Source organism: Trachypithecus francoisi, unplaced genomic scaffold (assembly GCF_009764315.1).
Source record: "Trachypithecus francoisi isolate TF-2019V2 unplaced genomic scaffold, Tfra_2.0 Contig01585, whole genome shotgun sequence".
NCBI classification, from domain to species: domain Eukaryota; kingdom Metazoa; phylum Chordata; class Mammalia; order Primates; family Cercopithecidae; genus Trachypithecus; species Trachypithecus francoisi.
The window spans coordinates 10,728,386-10,745,162 of NW_022681444.1; the positions used below are offsets into that span (position 1 = coordinate 10,728,386).

General features: G+C 46.0%; 1 protein-coding gene across 3 annotated transcripts in view; it reads right to left on the reverse strand.

Moving 5' to 3' along the window:
- Positions 1-16,777, reverse strand: part of AK8 (adenylate kinase 8) — a 163,021-nt gene that overhangs the window by 95,977 nt on the left and 50,267 nt on the right. For 2 of the 3 annotated variants that reach the window (XM_033194909.1, XM_033194901.1), the window contains 5 exons: positions 14,399-14,480; positions 13,726-13,797; positions 12,254-12,454; positions 8,615-8,746; positions 638-727 (listed from right to left, as the gene is read on the reverse strand). In XM_033194909.1, coding sequence (XP_033050800.1) covers positions 638-727; positions 8,615-8,746; positions 12,254-12,398 — 367 coding nt within the window. In that variant the 5' untranslated portion in view covers positions 12,399-12,454; positions 13,726-13,797; positions 14,399-14,480. Of the gene's footprint in view, positions 1-637; positions 728-8,614; positions 8,747-12,253; positions 12,455-13,725; positions 13,798-14,398; positions 14,481-16,455; positions 16,519-16,777 lie in introns of all 3 variants that reach the window. The other variant, XM_033194892.1, reaches the window with a different exon arrangement.

Sequence of the window (16,777 nt, forward strand, 5' to 3'; positions counted from 1 at the left end):
TGGGGGCAGGGGGTGGTGGCTCATGCCTGTAATCCCAGCATTTTGGGAGGCTGAAGCAGGAGGATCACTTGAGCCCAGGAGTTCGAGACCAGCCTGGGCAACGTGGAGAAATCCCATCTCTACAAAAAATACAAAAATATTAGCCAGGTGTGGTGGCATGGACCTGTAGTCCCAGCTACTTGGGAGGCTGAGGTGGGAGGATCACCTGAGCCCAGGAGGTTGAGGCTGCAGTGAGCTGAGACTGCACCACTGCACTCCAGTCTGGGTGACAGATTGATACTCTGTCTCAAAAAAAAAAAAAAAAAAAAGGATGTTGGGAGGTCTGTGGCCTCTCCTGGCTCTCAATCTTAAGTGGTACCAGTTATGAAAAGCAAACAGTCTTGGGAAATAGGAACATTCTAAACCATTAGGGATAACCCCCACACATCCACAAACTCACCTCACTGGGAATCGGGCTCAGACACCAAGAGGCCTGACCAGAAACAGGCAACAGAGCCTTTGCTTACAAGAAAACCCAATTTCCATTTCCCAGCTGTTCTCCCCAGTTTTGAGCCCCTGGATGTTCAGAGAGCCGCACAAAGAGAAAGTTCTCTCTGCAGCCTGTAAGGTCGTGACAGTTAGTGGGAACGTGGCCTACCTGCCATCTCCTTTTCAAAAAACGGCCGAACGAGCTCGCCAAACGTGGTCCTGTCTGCCACAGCCTCTTTCAGCAGTTGCCCACAGCAGACTGAAGGAGAGGGGAACAGAAAGGCACCCATTAAATTTTAAATAGGAGGAAAGATGAGAAAAAAAGAACCCCCAGTGCTGCCTGCTGGGGGAAAAAAAAAGGTCACTGAAAAAAGCATAAAAGGGTTTTTCTGTGTGTGGGTATGTGTCCAGGTAAAAGTAAATATCAAAAAGGAGCCGGGAAATAAAGAAGAAGGAGAGGTGGAATGAAAAGGAATGCATTTGGCCAAGAACACATTAAAAATGGACGGCGCGGGGAAGACACTAACGAGGATGTTGCCCACAGAGGAGCCCTGCAGGGCCTCGCTGCACCTGGAATTGCTGCGCAGAACTCCGCTCCCTCCGGGTCGCTGTGGAGGATCAGCCTTCCGGTGGAGGGCTGCTCATCTCTGAGCAATGTGCCTCAAGTGCGTCCACATTCGCACCCTTGTTACACGGAGAAGGGGTGCGGCATGTTGCTTCCACAGCCCTTCCAGCTGGCAGGACATCTCCACGGGATGGTGGGGCCACATAATAGGATAGATTCATATTTCAAGTGGGCTGACTCATCATTAAAAGGCACCACGTGGCGGTAATCCCAGCACTTTGGCTGAGGTGGGCAATCACTCAAGATCAGGAGTTCAAGACCAGCCTGGCCAACATGGTGAAAACCCGTCTCTATCAAAAATATAAAAATTAGCTGGGTGTGGTGGTGTATACCTGTAGTTCCAGCTACTCAGGAGGCTGAGGCAGGAGAATCGCTTGAACCTGGGAGGCAGCGGTTGCAGCAAGCCAAGATCACGCCACTGCACTCCAGCCTGGGCGACAGAGTGAGACTCCTTCTCAAAAAAAAAAAAAAAAGGTACCATGCTGGAGTCACCTGGCCAGTGGCAGCCGCCCCCTTCTGGACACCTCCCTGCCCTGGGCAGGAGCCTCCCTCTGGCCCCACTGTGTCTCGAGCCCTGAGCCAGGGCCAGCACATAGGAGGTGCTGGGCAACAAGCATGAGTGAACAAACAGGCGACTCCTCCTTGGCCTTGAAAGCCCTTCCTAGCCAAAGCCAGAAGAGTTAAGCTATATTTTCATGAATTGTTGATTGCACACTTTTGGCTTTCTTACCTTTAGGGCTAAGAAGTTTTCTGCCTATACTAAAGAGACCAAAAAAACATCCTACGGTTAACCGGATAGCATGAATGTTTGACGAAATTACCGTCACCAAGGATTTATTCCTCAATAATGACATGCTTAATTCACTATGTAAATGACAGCAGTTGTCATTTAATTTAATCCAATGTGGTTGGCAGCCTCACCAGCAAAGGACATATAAGTGAGAAATAAAGGCTGCTGGGAGGTAGGCGCAGTGGCTCACACCTGTAATCCCAGCACTTTGGGAGGCCAAGGAGGGAGGATCATTTGAGGTCAGCTACGCGAAATCAGCCTGGCCAACATGGTGAAACCCTGTCTCTACTAACATACAAAAATTAGCCTGGCGTGGTGGTGGAAGCCTGTAATCTCAGCTACTTGGGAGGCTGAGGCAGAAGAATCGCTTGAGCCCAGGAGGCAGAGGTTGCAGCGAGCAGAGATTAAACCACTACACTCCAGCACAGTGAGACTCTGTCTCAAAAAAAAAAAAAAAAAAAAAAAGAAAGAAAAGAAAAAAAAAGAAAGAAAGACAGAAAAGAAAAAGAAAAAAAAAGGCTGCTGGGAACTGAGACACTCCTATGTGCCAAGCACTGTGCTAAGTGTGCTTTGTTGCTTTGTTTTATTTGGCCCTCACAATAACCTGTTGTTTCTTAGGTAAAGACACTGAGGCTCAAAGAGATGAAATAACCTGCTTTAGGTCACAGAGCCACTAAGGGGCAGAGCTGGAGTCCAAACCCAGGTCTGTGTGACATCAAACCCATGCTTAGCTTCCAGTTCTGGCCATGAAGCAGTTAACGGGTATCCTATTTAACTTGTCTTATAGAAAGCTGTGTAACTGAATAAAATCTATGAAGCAATTCTTTAGAGTCACTGGACAACAGAGAGACAGGTCTGTAATCCTTGAGAGGCAGGAAACACACAAAACGAGCCCCACATTCATCCTGGATTTCTACCTACGGGCACTTCTCAAGTCATGGCACAGGAGAAGCGGAGCCCAAACGGATCAGCAGGCTCACTGGGTGGAAGCAACAAAGATTAGAGCCTGAAACAGCCAGACTTTGTAGAACAGGGTAATGGAGAGGAGGCAGCTGTGCACAGAAGGGGTTCCAGAAATCTCATAAGGGCTCACTGAGCCTTTGGCCAATACGGAGCTGCACATGTGCAGGGTGAGACTCCAGAGGCCTGGTAGAGAAAAGCTACTGGGAAGCGGTGAACTGAATGGAAATTCACACAGGGCTGGGAGATGCTGGCATTCTGACAACCAAAGTGAGAGAACTTGCTGAACACCCCAGACATTCAGCTGAGAGTCCAGAAAGGGCAGACCTTAGCTGCAGGGATACTCTAGCCCTAGAGTAAGAACACTCTAGTCCCACTTAACAAAGCCTAAAAATAAGCTTCAATGGGATGGAGTTAATCCTCCAAACTCAATACTCTTAAAGCAGAATGATGACACAATCCAGACCTTCAAAAATATCAGAAACACAATGTCTAGCATTTAATTGAAAGCTCCTTGACATGCAAAAAAGCAGGAAAATGTGACTCCTATGAGGAGAGAAAAGAGACCATAGAATCAGATCAGGGGATGACACAGATGTCAGAATCAGCACACCAGGACTTTAAAACAGCTATTATGAGTGCATTTAAAACCTTAAAGGAAAAGATAGTTAAAATGAGTGAACAGATGGAGAATCTCAGCAGAGAAATGAAAACTGTGAAAAAGAACCAGATGGAAATTCTGGAACTGGAAAATACAGTATCTTAAATGAAACAAATCACTAGGTGTGCCGCAATCAGTGAATTTAAAGACAGGAAAAGAGGCAACAGGAAGTAGCCAAACTGCAGCAAAGAGGGGGATGGGAAAGGACTGGAAGAAAAGAACCAAATCTAAGAGACCTGGAGGACAATACCACACAGTCTAACACATGTGGAACTGGAGTTCCAGAAAGAAGAGAGACAGGCAGGAAAAAGATTTCAGAAGATAATGACAGGAGAATTTCAAAATTTCATTAAAAATTTCAACCCACATATCCAAGAATCTCTGAGATCCAAGCAGAACAAACACAAAGTAAGTCGCACTTTGATACATCATAGTCAAATTGCTGAAAGCTAAAGAGAAAATATTAACAGCAGCTGGAGGCGGGGGAGGGTGCTTAATATGTAGGGCAACAATGGTAAAAATAACCTCTGAGATCTCATCAGAAGAAGTGCAAGCCAGAAGACAATAGAATGACATCTTTAAAGTGTTAAGAGAAAGAAACTGTCAACATAGATTTCTATATGCAGCCAAACATCCTTCAAAAATGAAGATGAAATCATGTCATTTTCAGGCATATGAAAGCTGAGAAAATTTGTCACCAGCACACTTTCACTACAAGAGATGTTAAAGGAAGTTCTTCAGGCTGAGAAAATGATACCAGAAGGAAACTTGGATCTAAACCAAGGAGTGAAGAGTATTGATAGGTGGGTACATATAAAAGTCCTTCCCCCTTTATATCTTCACTTCTTTAAAAGATGAATGACTATTTAAAACAAAAATAATTACAATATATTGTAGGGTTTATAACATATGCACAAGTAAAATGTATGTCAACTGTAAAGAAGTAAGGTAAATGGAAAAATATACTGCTGCCGGTCTCTGATACTATACATATTGAGGTATAATATTCACTCAGAATAGGCTGTGACAAGCAAAAGATGAATATTTAATCCCTAGCAACCACTAACAAAATAAAGCAAAGAGATATGGCTAAAAAGGAAAGAAAGAAAATGGATTACTAAAAAATATTTGGTTAATCCAAAAGATGGCAGGAAAGGAGGAACAAAGAACAGATGACACAAGTAGAAAACAAACAAACAAAAACAGGCCAGGCGTGGTGGCTCATGCCTGTAACTTCAGTGGGAGGCCGAGGCGGGAGGTTCACTTGAGCCAGGAGTTTGAGGGTGCGATGAGCTATGATTGCACCACTGTACTCCAGCCAGGGCAATAGAGCAAGACCCCGTCTTTAAAAAAAAAAAAAAAGTGAGATCCAACTATATGCTGCCTACAAGACACATATTTAGACTATAAGACACAGATAGTTTAAAAGAAAAAGAATAAAAGGTATATCATACAGACATGAAACATAAGAAAGTTAGAGAAACTTCATTAACATCAGACAAAGTAGACTTCAAGAAAATGAGTATTGCTAGAGAGGAAAAGCAACATTTCCTAGCAATGAAAGGGTCATTTCACCAATGAGATATAATGATCCTTACTGTATACAGTCAGCCCTCCATATCCATAGTTTCTACACTCATGGATTCAACCAACCACAGGTTGAAAATATTTGGGGTAAAAATTATGTCTGCACGGAACATGTAGTCTTTTTTCCTTGTCAATATTTCCTAAACAATACAGTATAACAACTGTTGCATAGCATTTACATTATATTAGGTATTATAAATAATCTAGAGACGATTTAAAGTGTATAGCAGAATGTACATAGGTTATATGCAAATACTATGCCATTTTGTATCAGAGACTCGAACATCCTCGGATTTTGGTATCCAAGGAAGGTCCTGGAACCAATCCCCCATTGATACTGAGGTGTGACAGTATGCACTTAACAATAAATTACATGAAGCAAAAACTTGCAGAGAATAGACAAATCCACAATTCAGAGTTGGGAGATTTTTGACATTTTGGGCTGGATGACTGTAAAAAATTAAAAATAAAAGAGTTGGGAGAGTTTAACACACCTCTCTCAATAACGGACATAATAAGTAGAGTGAGAATCATTAAGGACATAGAAGACTTAAACACTGTCAAACATCTTATCCTAATCAACATTATAGAACACTATATCCAACAATGCAGAATACCTACTTTTTAAGTACACTTGGAATTCACCAGTATAGACCATATATGCATATTTCAAAGGATCAAAATCACATAGGGTATGTTCTTTTACCACAAGAGAATTAAATTAGAAATCAAGAATATAAAGCAATCAGGAAAATCCCCAAATATGTGGGAATTAAGCAAGGTACATTCTAAATAGTACACGAGTCAAAAAAGAAACCAGAGGCCTAGGTGGAAGAACTGCTTCAGGCCACGAATTTGAGACTAGACTGGGCAACATAGAGAGATCCCATCTTTACAAAAATAAAAAATTAGCTGAGCATGGTGGCATATACCTGTCGTCCCAGCTACTTGGGAGGCTGAGGTGGGAGGATCACTTGAGGAGCTGGAGGCTGCAGTGAGCCATGATTATGCCACTGCATTCCAGCCAGGGTGACAGAGCAAGACCCGAAAAAAAAAAAAGAAGAAAGAAAGAAAAAGAAGGAAGGGAAGAAGGAAGGAAGGAAGGAAGGAAGGAAGGAAGGAATTCACGCTCACTGTAAAAAAAAAAAAAAAATCTGAATTGTATAATACACAGCTCTGCCGAGATAAGCAGTTTGGTGTATGGATATTTCTTTAGGTTTTTTCTGAGCATAAACTAACATGCTTTTTTAAACAAAAATGAGCTCACCCCCTGGCTACTGCTGAGCAAATTGTTTTCTGCCCCTCCCTTATTTAGCCATGTATTACCGACATCAAATCACTTTACAGGTTTATTTTTAACAGCTGCCTCACAATCCATTACATGGGTTTATCACAACTTATTTCACAAACCTGCTTATTAACAGAGTTGGAGGTTGCCTGTGTTTCTCATTATGCTTCTGCCACATCTCTCGCTGCACATCTGAGTGCTGGAGCAGAATAAACTCCTAGGAGTTAAATCCCAGGGTCACAGGGTTTGCGCAGTTAGCGCTTTAACCAATAGTGGCTCTTGCCTTTCAGAAAGTTGTGTCCATATATAATCCCACCATCCTAAGTGGGGTCTTCTGATGAACTCTGTGGCAGTGAGTGTGGGGCTGTTTGTCTGTTTTCGTTGGTTTGGAGACGTTCTCCTATGGCTGAGAGATTCACAGATGTGAAGTTTAGAACCAGGCCAGCGGATGGCCGCAGCGGAGCAGACAGCACCCAGAACTCTGGGTTCAGACAGGCATTTGCAGAGAGATCCCAAGGCTACCACTTCCTGCCTTAGGTCCCTCAAATGGGTTTGCTTAAATATCATGATGTCTTGCGTTTATCAAGAATCCCTTTGATAAACGGGAACTTCCTGAGGCAGTCTCCAAATGCTTAATTATCTAAACAAGCCCCATCGTGGCTCTTAGGTAACAAGCAAAAACCATGATGAGCCTTCCTATTTTCATTTTTGGAAAAATCTAGGCAGATAATTTCATCTCTTCATAATTGGTGTGCTGAATGCAATTTAAATTAAAAAAAAAAAAAAAAAAACCTTTTCTTGAATGAGAATGTCTGCATTATAAAACAGAGCACCGAGACAATTATTTCCAGAAAGCTCTGCACTGCATTACAGTATTGCTGTTGTGTGTTCAGACCCTCCCACCACCGCCAGTGCCCCTCCGCGCTCACTCTGTCCCTTCCCGTAACGATGTGTGCACACACGTAAGCAAGTGGTGCCGCCACAGGTAGACTGCTGGTCATCGGAACAAAGAAGCCATCCCTAACACCGCTGGAAATTTTGTCTTATAACAAGAGACACAATCAAAAGGAGAAGGAATTATTGAAATCTATTTTTAAAGAAGAACTCAAGGAAAAGCATTTTTTTTTCTAAATGTCCTGGTTAATTTTCCATAGTAACCAAATTTGCAGAATAATTGTTCAGGTCTCTATCTTCATTTTAGGGGTGTGACTTTTATCATGGATTCCTTGCTAGTCTCAGTGGCTTTAGAACTGTAAGCTGGAGGAGGCCTCATTGAGAAGCATTTTTATTCAAAGCTTGATCCTTCTGGGGTGGTATATACATATATTTGTATGTATATACATGTACAAACATTTGGACTTATATTTGTATATACATATACAAATATATGTATATACATGTATAAACATTTGTACATATATTTGTGTGTCTATATATTTGTTTGTATTCCCTCTCTATATTCATGTGGTATACCTGTATAATTTGGGGGGTTGTATGCATATGCATATATTTGGGGGTACAGGTCTCATGTTCCCTCAGTAAATACAGTAGAGGTTATTCAGGCTTGTGGAGCATGGTGTGCGTGGGGGCAGCGCTTTTAACTCCCTTCAACCTGGCAGTGTGTCTCTGCTACAGTTTCTTCCTCATTCCCATCCCTTTATCCTCCTGAACACAAGCTGGCATCCAAGACCACCTGGGACCAAACCGGGAAAGACCTGGAGAACTGATTTCAATATTTTCTCTCCTCCTGGTAAAATATTTATTGAAACTGTGCAGAGCGAGAAGTCTTCCTCTGGTGCAGAAATTGTTTGCCTGTAAACACACTGACCTGGGTGGGGGGCGCCAAACGAGACTGGAGAAAATAAATAAACAGCACATTCCTATTATGCGGAGATGGCAGGGGCAAGATGGGAGCCACCCCTGGCGTACGGCACAGACAAACCCCCCGCTCCAAAGGATATAAAAAATGATGACGGAAAAATGTTCTGTCTCTTTGGGCTGTGGGCATGTTTTTAGTGGTTAATGTTTTTATGGCAATATTCTTCGGAAGGAAAAACATCTATTCCTGCAAAGATGGACTCACAGAAAATTGTTAAGAACAAAGAGCCAGAAAAAGAAGTGATACTGACCCTTCTCCCCCACGCCACCCCAGATAAAATGAGAGAGCTGGGGAGGAGGGGCAGGAGGCAAGGAAAGGCGCTCCAAGCTGGGCATCCCAGCGCCTGGGGCACTCACCATTGACAAGCCTGTATTTCTGGGCCAGGAGGGCGGCCTGCAGACTTTTCCCACTGCCCACAGGCCCGAGCAGCAGCACCCGTGGGGTGAACGGGGCATTAGTACGATGGTTGCTTTGGACATAGGTCAGAGCTGGAAAGAAAGGATATGAGGATAATAAACCTAGGTCCTAGAGAACAGGAAACCAGCTTGCAGCCCCTCTGCTTTGACTCTTTTAACGGCAGTAACTACTTTTCTCTTTCACAGCACCATGGAAGCCCTCTGTACATTGGGCGAAGAGGCGGGGAAAAGAATTATGTGGCAGGCCTGGGCACCAAGGCAGGAAGCAAGCGGTGAAGTCCACAGAAGCCACCCTCGAGCGCTGCCTTGGAATTCCTCTCAACACAGGCGTCTAAACACGTGCAGGTGTCTGCATTTCCTTCCAGGCTGAAGGAAGGATTCCTAGGGCTGGCTGTGTTGCACCTGGGAGGCTGGTCCCGGGACATGAGGGCACTCTCAACAGGGCTGGTGGCTTTTCCTACTGATTCGGGCTGAGCCTCCCAACCGGAAGCCCCAGCACTAGGCTGGTCTTCTAGAATTGCACGCTGGCTTTCTGCTAGGTGCACCTGAATGTCAGACACAGGCTTTGATAAACGCATCCAGCCACATAGGGGCCCAGTGCCCAGGGACTTTTAAAGGACTCGAATTAGTGGAGAGTAATTTGTGCAGCTGCACTCTGGTGACACCAACTTTGTTGCGACTCTCCAAAGAGGTACTGATCAAATAGGTCACAGGAGTGGCCAGATGTAGCTACACGGCCCTGGCCTGTGGTGTGCCCCTGGCATTTGGTGAACAAAGAAGTGAGGGGATGGGGTGAGTGTCTCCAACAATGAGGCCACCTGCACCATGGGGGACACTGGATGCCAAGAAACCACAGGAAAAACATCAAACCAGTCGCCTCCTGCCGGAGCTCAGAAGCGGGGAGCCGCGAGAAAAAGCTGATGAGGCTGTAAAGGGCAGCATTTCGGGCACCTGAGGCAGGGCAGATGCCCATAGATGAGGCACGGACCTGGGCCAGCCTCCAAGCCAGCCTTTGAAATAGGGTATCCTTCCCCAGACAGACCTTCCCCCTCCTTCCAAGGCCCCAGACTGTCCTATGCAAAGTCAGCCACGGGTGGCCCCGTTACACCTTCCTGCCGGTCTGCCTTTGCCAGTGTGCCTTGCAGTGGATTCTGTGCTGGCTGAGGGGCCAGGCCATCCTGCTTCCCTCAGGAACATGCCACCCAAGAACAAGGCAGATTCCTCACCCTCAGCACTACCAACATTTGGGGCCAGAAGATTCTTTGTTGCCCGGCTGTTCTGGGCACTGCAGGATGTTGAGAAGCATCCCTGGCCTCTACCCGCTGGGTGCCAGTAGCACAACTGCAACGTATGACAACCAAAAAACCTTTACGGACATTGCCAAATGTCCCCGGGGGTGCGGCGGGCGCAAAACTGCCCCCGACTGTGAACCGCTGGGATATGTTCATTGTGAAAACCCTGACCTCTCAAATCTTTGCAGGGCTTTTAAATTGGAAGGGTCATTAGAGAAGAACAGTCCCTTCTTTTTAGAAGGCATGGATGAGTTAGAATGGACTTTTTTCCAGGTTGTGATCAGCATCATCAATGGCATGTACTAATTGCTACGACAAATACTCCCCAGGCACCATCTCGTTTGTTTGACCCAGCAATCCCCTGAGGGCTGCATTATTCACGCCCCATTTTACAGATGAGCCAATTAGGCTGAGACTTGGCAGAGCTGGGGCAACTCTCCCAAACCTCCCGCCATGGGTACCATTCCTCCACTGAGCGAAGCCCAAAGGGAGCTACTCAGGCGAGGCTCTCTTTCTTCTCAGACCTTCCATAATCCCGTGCATCTCAAAAGCACAAATACTACAGGCAAAGCGGCCTGCTTACAAATGATACTTAATTTACAGTAAATAACGAAGTTAATTAGAAGTAATGATCCCCCAGACAGTCTCAACATCTGATTATTCTTTTTAAAAATATGTGGTTGCTGGGTGCACTGCAGAGAGATTAAAAAAACAACACAGAGAGAATTTTGCATTCCAATTTTCAATTTATCTCTCTGCATTATTAATTAATAATAATTAATATTCAGACATTCACATTTTTATTTACAATTCCAGGCATGAATTCTTTATGAATGATCATATGAACTTTTAAATTTAATTAAGTAATTTGAAAGTAATTAATGTGTAAATTCAGAATCATGGCATAAGATAAATGTTGTGGTTGTTTATCTTAAGAGTGCAGTGTTTGTTACTAAAGACCCTTCCGAGATGCAAAATCACTGGAAAATTATAAGCCCTCATAAGCCTGGCATTTCTTCTTTAAGTAGCGACACTTTCTACTAACCCACCCGTTGGCTGACTGCCCCCTTCAGAGGGCGAGGCTGTTCAACCCACGCCGGCAAACATCGCATCTCCGAGCTCAGTGTAGCAATGAGGTTTATGCACCGAGTCTCCTGGCAGGAGAGGGTGCTGGGAGAGTCAGCAGGGAAGGGCTTGAGGCAGCTCAAAACCACCTCCCCAGCAAAACAGAACTCTTCTTGGAGAGATTTGAGAGAATATATTAAAAAAAGGACTTTGTAAACTGCCAAGTGTCTTAAATATCTGTGATGTTCCCTGCGTCATAAACGCTTCATTTACCCGACACTGTGTGGAAAGGGATGACTAGGCTTTTAGATGACTGAAGCTCAGCAAGACTTTTGAAAATGGCAATACAACTGTCCGGGGATAGAATTATTCCACCTTGCCCTTGCCTTTTTGGACAAGGTGTTGAACAATGATAGGAGCTATGGCGTCTGCTGTTTATTGAGGCTTTCCTCTGCACCAGAACTGGACTTGTGGCTGTGGACACATGATTTGGAGAATCCCATTTAATCCTCACCTACGCCTGGGAGGAGGGCACAAGTTTTGTTCCTATTTTAGGGATGCCAAAACTAGGGCTCCGAGGAGTTAGGAGAATTGCTGAAGGCTGCACAGCTGGGCTGCGTCGGGGCTGAGATTTGAACACGTTGCCCAGCTCAGCCGTTCCCCGACCTCGCACAGGCCACCCGCAGTGGCTCCTGAGTTGCTGGGAACATCAGCCATTGCTGTGGACAGCAAAGCAGTGCCAGGCGCGGGGCCATGTATCTCCATCCTAAATGAAGCATATCACCTGTGTTGTGTGTGTGTGTGTTTTGTTGTGTTGTGTGTGGTGGTGGTGGTGGTTTTGTTTTGTCTTAATCTTTATATATTTCTTCTTTCCTCTCCCTCAAGGTCAGGCTCAAACTTCTTGCTACCATGTCCCTCCCACCCCATCCCTTGCCTCTCCTCCTCCCAACCCCATCACCACCAAATCTGCTGTGGGCCAGAGATGTGACCACATCTGAGTGTGGGACATTAGCCCAGGGTCTCCAAGTGGGGTGCCCCCAGGGGCTCTGCACACACGAGTTTCTGGGCAGGGAACCCGGGTCATCTATGATTTGACTCCCAGGGTCCCAGGCATGTCCCAGACACTGGCCACTACCAGAGTAAGGGACAAAGTGGTAGAGGGCACAGTGAGCCCAGCCCTTGGCCGCCTGTCCAGGGTGGGGCTGTCTGCTTGTGTTTTTACCCTGGTAGAAGACGTCCACACATGGCTGGTCAGCACTGATGACTTTGAGGATTTTGGGGTAGGAGGGAATGACCCTGATGATGTTCCTATGATACTCCAGCAGTTTCTGAGCCGTCTCCAGCTCTGAGATGTCCTCTGGTACCATCAGACGGTTCTGGATTTCAGATTCGGGTGGCCAGTCAAAGGTGGTGTGATAAATCTCTGCAAGGAGAGAGGTGCCGTTAGAAATGGCCATGCAGGGGCCCTGTGGGCGCTGCTGTGCCTGGCTGAGGTGCTTGCTGTCCTGGAGGCCAGGCCCTACAAATTCCTGGGGTGTGGCTGACCGCAGCAGGACATCGTCATTCAACACCAGCACTTCCAGCTACTCTGAGCCTTAACTACTGTTCTTGTTACAATACAAGAACAGGGCCCAGGGCAAGGGCTGCCATGAACTTCTGAGCACTTACTCTGTGCCAGGCACTCTGACAGGCACCTACCTGCAGACTCTCATTTCATCCTCAGAGCCATCACATCACCCATTAGGTTGGTATTTTCTTTTTTTTTTTTTGAGACGGAGTCTCGCTCTGTCGCCCAGGCTGCAGTGCAGTGGCCGGATCTCAGCTCACTGCAAGCTCCGCCTCCCGGGTTTACCCCATTCTCCTGCCTCAGCCTCCCGAGTAGCTGGGACTACAGGCGCCCGCCACCTCGCCCGGCTAGTTTTTTGTATTTTTTTTTTTTAGTAGAGACGGGGTTTCACCGTGTTAGCCAGGATGGTCTCGATCTCCTGACCTCGTGATCCGCCCGCCTCGGCCTCCCAAAGTGCTGGGATTACAGGCTCGAGCCACCACACCCTACCCTAGGTTGGAATTTTCATCCCCATGTACAGATAAGAAAACTGAGCCTCAGGTAACCCATGTCTACAGCCAGAAAGGGGCACAGCTAGGGATCCACAAACCCAGGTCTATCTGCCACCACAGCCTGAGGCCCGGACAATCAAGGGCAGTCCCGCCTCCCCCCATCCTCCCGCCAGCCCCTTGCTGAACTGCCTGGTCTTCAAGGCCCAGTTCAAGGGCCGTGTCCCCTGTAGCACCTGCCAATTCTCCCAGGTCATGCTCATGCCTCTCTCTTCTGTACGCATACCAAAGAACAAGAGGTGTCAGGGGGTACATAATTTGTCCCAGGGAGAGGCAGACACGTCCCCTGGCTCCTGTGTGGGCCCCGAGCCCAGGTGCCCCGCATGACCCCCAACACTCTACTCTGGTTCTGCCACAAGAAAGTCTCCTCCTTTAACCTAAACGGGCCTCCCTTTCCTCATCTACCAGAATGTACCCCTGCCAGTGTCTTCCAGCTCAGAGCCCATCCTGTGGCAGCTTTCCTTGTGTCCCTCTGTGGGTGCCCAGAGCAGAATGCGAGCGCGGGAAATGGTAGGCAGGTTGTCACCACCAGGGTCTCTGACACCCCATGGGGCTGGGTGAGGGTGGCCATAGCCATACCTCCAGTTTGAGGGTCGATTCTCTTCCCCAGGTTTCTCTCAATCAGGACCGTGTCTGGAGCACTCAGCACGACTGGACAGAGAAGAAAAGGAGCAAAACCAGACTTGTCAGGAAGCAGGTGCCACACATATGAATAGCACAGACCAATACTTGCTTTGGGTTTTTTGTTTTTCTGTATAATGACATTGAAACAACAATCATCTCCCATCCCCGTGAATTCCTGAGAGAAAGGTCTCCTTGCACCCAAACACAAAGAGCGTAACATCGGGAAAGAGCGTAACATCGGGACAGAGTGTAACATCAGGACAGAGCACGGCCCATGACTGAAAGTTTTGCCTGTTAGCAATTTCCCTCATCACAGATAACGCCATGATGGGCATCTCTGCGTGCACCGAACGCTTGCACAGCATTCTAGTTGATTTCCTTCCTGGGACAAAGAATCATGACCCCCCACACTCTACTCTGCTTTTGAAAGCAAAACCCCACTTTTTTTAAGAACCAGCCCTGAATATATTTAGCTCTGTGAAAAATTCAGCTGTGCTGTCCTCTTCCTTGCTGGGTCTCGGACAGTGCCTGGGCTGAGGTCGGGAGCAGGCGGCATGAGCGGGGCGCTCACTGGCCACCCCTTGGGGCTGCAGCTCTGGCAGGTGGGGGACCCTTGGGAGCTACTCACTGACGTGTCTGGGGGTGATCCCCAGGGTCTGGATCCTCAGGGCCTGCTCACGCGTCTCAGGGATGCCATCCAGAATCCAGCCCTAGACAGAGGATTCAGAGAGGTGCTCATCTGTTTTGATTTTTAGATTTTTTGAAATTATTTTAAAAGGAACATAATAGCTTTATAGAAAGACTAGAGCTTTTAAGACAAAAAAATACATAAATGTTTCTGATAGCTACCTCACCCTTTAAAAACTACTTTGTGGCCAGGCACAGTGGCTCATGCCTATAATCCCAGCACTTTGGGAGGCCGAGGTGGGCAGATCACGAGGTCAGGAGATCGAGACCATCCTGGCTAACACGGTGAAACCCCGTCTCTACTAAAAAATATGAAAAACTAGCCGGGCAAGGTGGCAGGCGCCTGTAGTCCCAGCTACTCGGGAGGCTGAGGCAGGAGAATGGTGTGAACCTAGGAGGTAGAGCTTGCGGTGAGCCAAGATCGCGCCACTGCACTCGGGCAACAGAGCAAGACTCTGTCTCAAAAACCACAACAACAATAACAACAACAACAAGAGAAACAAACAAAAACCCTACTTTGTAATATATTATTATATTCCCTTCTGAATCGTATGTTGGTGACTATAATCATAACATATATATTTTACATCTTGATTTTTTTTTTTTTTGATACAGAGTTTCACTCTTGTTGCCCAAGCTGGAGTGCAATGGCATGATCTCAGCTCACTTCAACCTCCGCCTCCCAGGTTCAAGCAATTCTCCTGCCTCAGTCTCCCAAGTAGCTGGGATTACAGGCGTGTGCCATCACGCCCGGCTAATTTTTTGTATGTTTAGTAGAAATGGAGTTTCACCATGTTAGCCAGGCTGGTCTCAAACTCTTCACTTCCAGTGATCCTCCTGCCTTGGCCTCCCAAAGTGCTGGGATTACAGGCGTGAGCCACCACGCCCGGCCTACATCTTGATTTTTTCCACCACCCAATAGCAACCATAAGCATCTCTTCACATCTGCATGGCTCCTCATTGTCCCCATTATCAACGGTTGTGCAATGTTCCACCAAGAGAATGTACACAGCAACTTAACTATGCCCACGAATGAACATTTCAACTGCGAGCAGTGTTCACTACCATAAATAATACCTCGATGAACATCTTTGTGCATCTAGTGCTTTCCACATTTTGGATAATTTCCTAAAGAGAGTTTTGGAGAGATTCCTGAGACCAGGGTGAAAACCCCGCTTTTGTTTTTATTTTCTGCCCCATATATCTGCAGTAACACCCCACTTTTCTTAAAAACAAACCCTGGACGATGATTCCGGTTTCTGCTCTGCAGCTACCTTCTTATGGGACTGAAATTCCTCACGCATCAGCCGCGTCTTGGTGCAGCTAGGGAATTGGTTTACAGGTTTATTTTTACTATTTATTTGTAGAGATAGAGTCTTGCTACATCGCCTAGGCTGGTCTTGAACTCCTGGGCTCGGCCAATGCTCCTGCCTCAGCCTCCCAAAGTGCTCGGATTACTGGCGTGAGCCACTGTGCCCGGCCTTAACTAACTCTTTAAATCCAATTGTGAAAGTAATATACAATCATTGTACACTGTGTGGAAAATACTGAAAAACTGAAATAATAAGTCACTGGTAACACCTGAGACCCAAACAAGCCACTGTCGACATTCTGGTGTATCTCCTTCCAAGCAGCAAGTGCAGATACCTTTGTTCCTGGCGGCTGGGGATTGTGGGGAGGGGAATCACACCTTATATACTATTTGGTAATCTGTTACTTTCTAGCAAAAACATTTCATGAACGTTTTCCCATGTCGCAAAGTGCTCCTTGCACAGAAGTTTTCATACCCGCCTGATATTGCATGAATTGACCTGATGGTAACTGATCCCATATTGTTGCTCATATTGTTCAGTTTGATTCCAGTTTTCCACTATTATAAACAATGATGTATATGCATCTGGATGCCTAGCAAACATCCTCAGATAAATTTCTAAAAGTTGACACCTTCTTTTATGACTTTTGATACATTTTGCCACATCGCTCTACAAAATGACCCACCAGTTTATGAATCCAATGGCAGAGCATCTGTTTCCTTGCATCTCTGCCAATGTTGGGCATTATCTAGGGGAAAAAAAAATCTGTCCAGCAAAATACAGTATACCACTGCTGCTTTAATTTACATTTCTTTGATCATTAATGAGGTTCAGTATTTTTTCCATATGTTTATTAGCTATTTGGATTTTTTTTTTTTCCTTTTCCAAAATGTCTATTCGTGTCATCATCTGCTTTCCCCTGGGGGTTTCATCCTTTTATTTATTGACAAGAGCTCTTTACATATTAAGAATGTTACCCCATTTTGGATTTTGGCAAACACTACCAC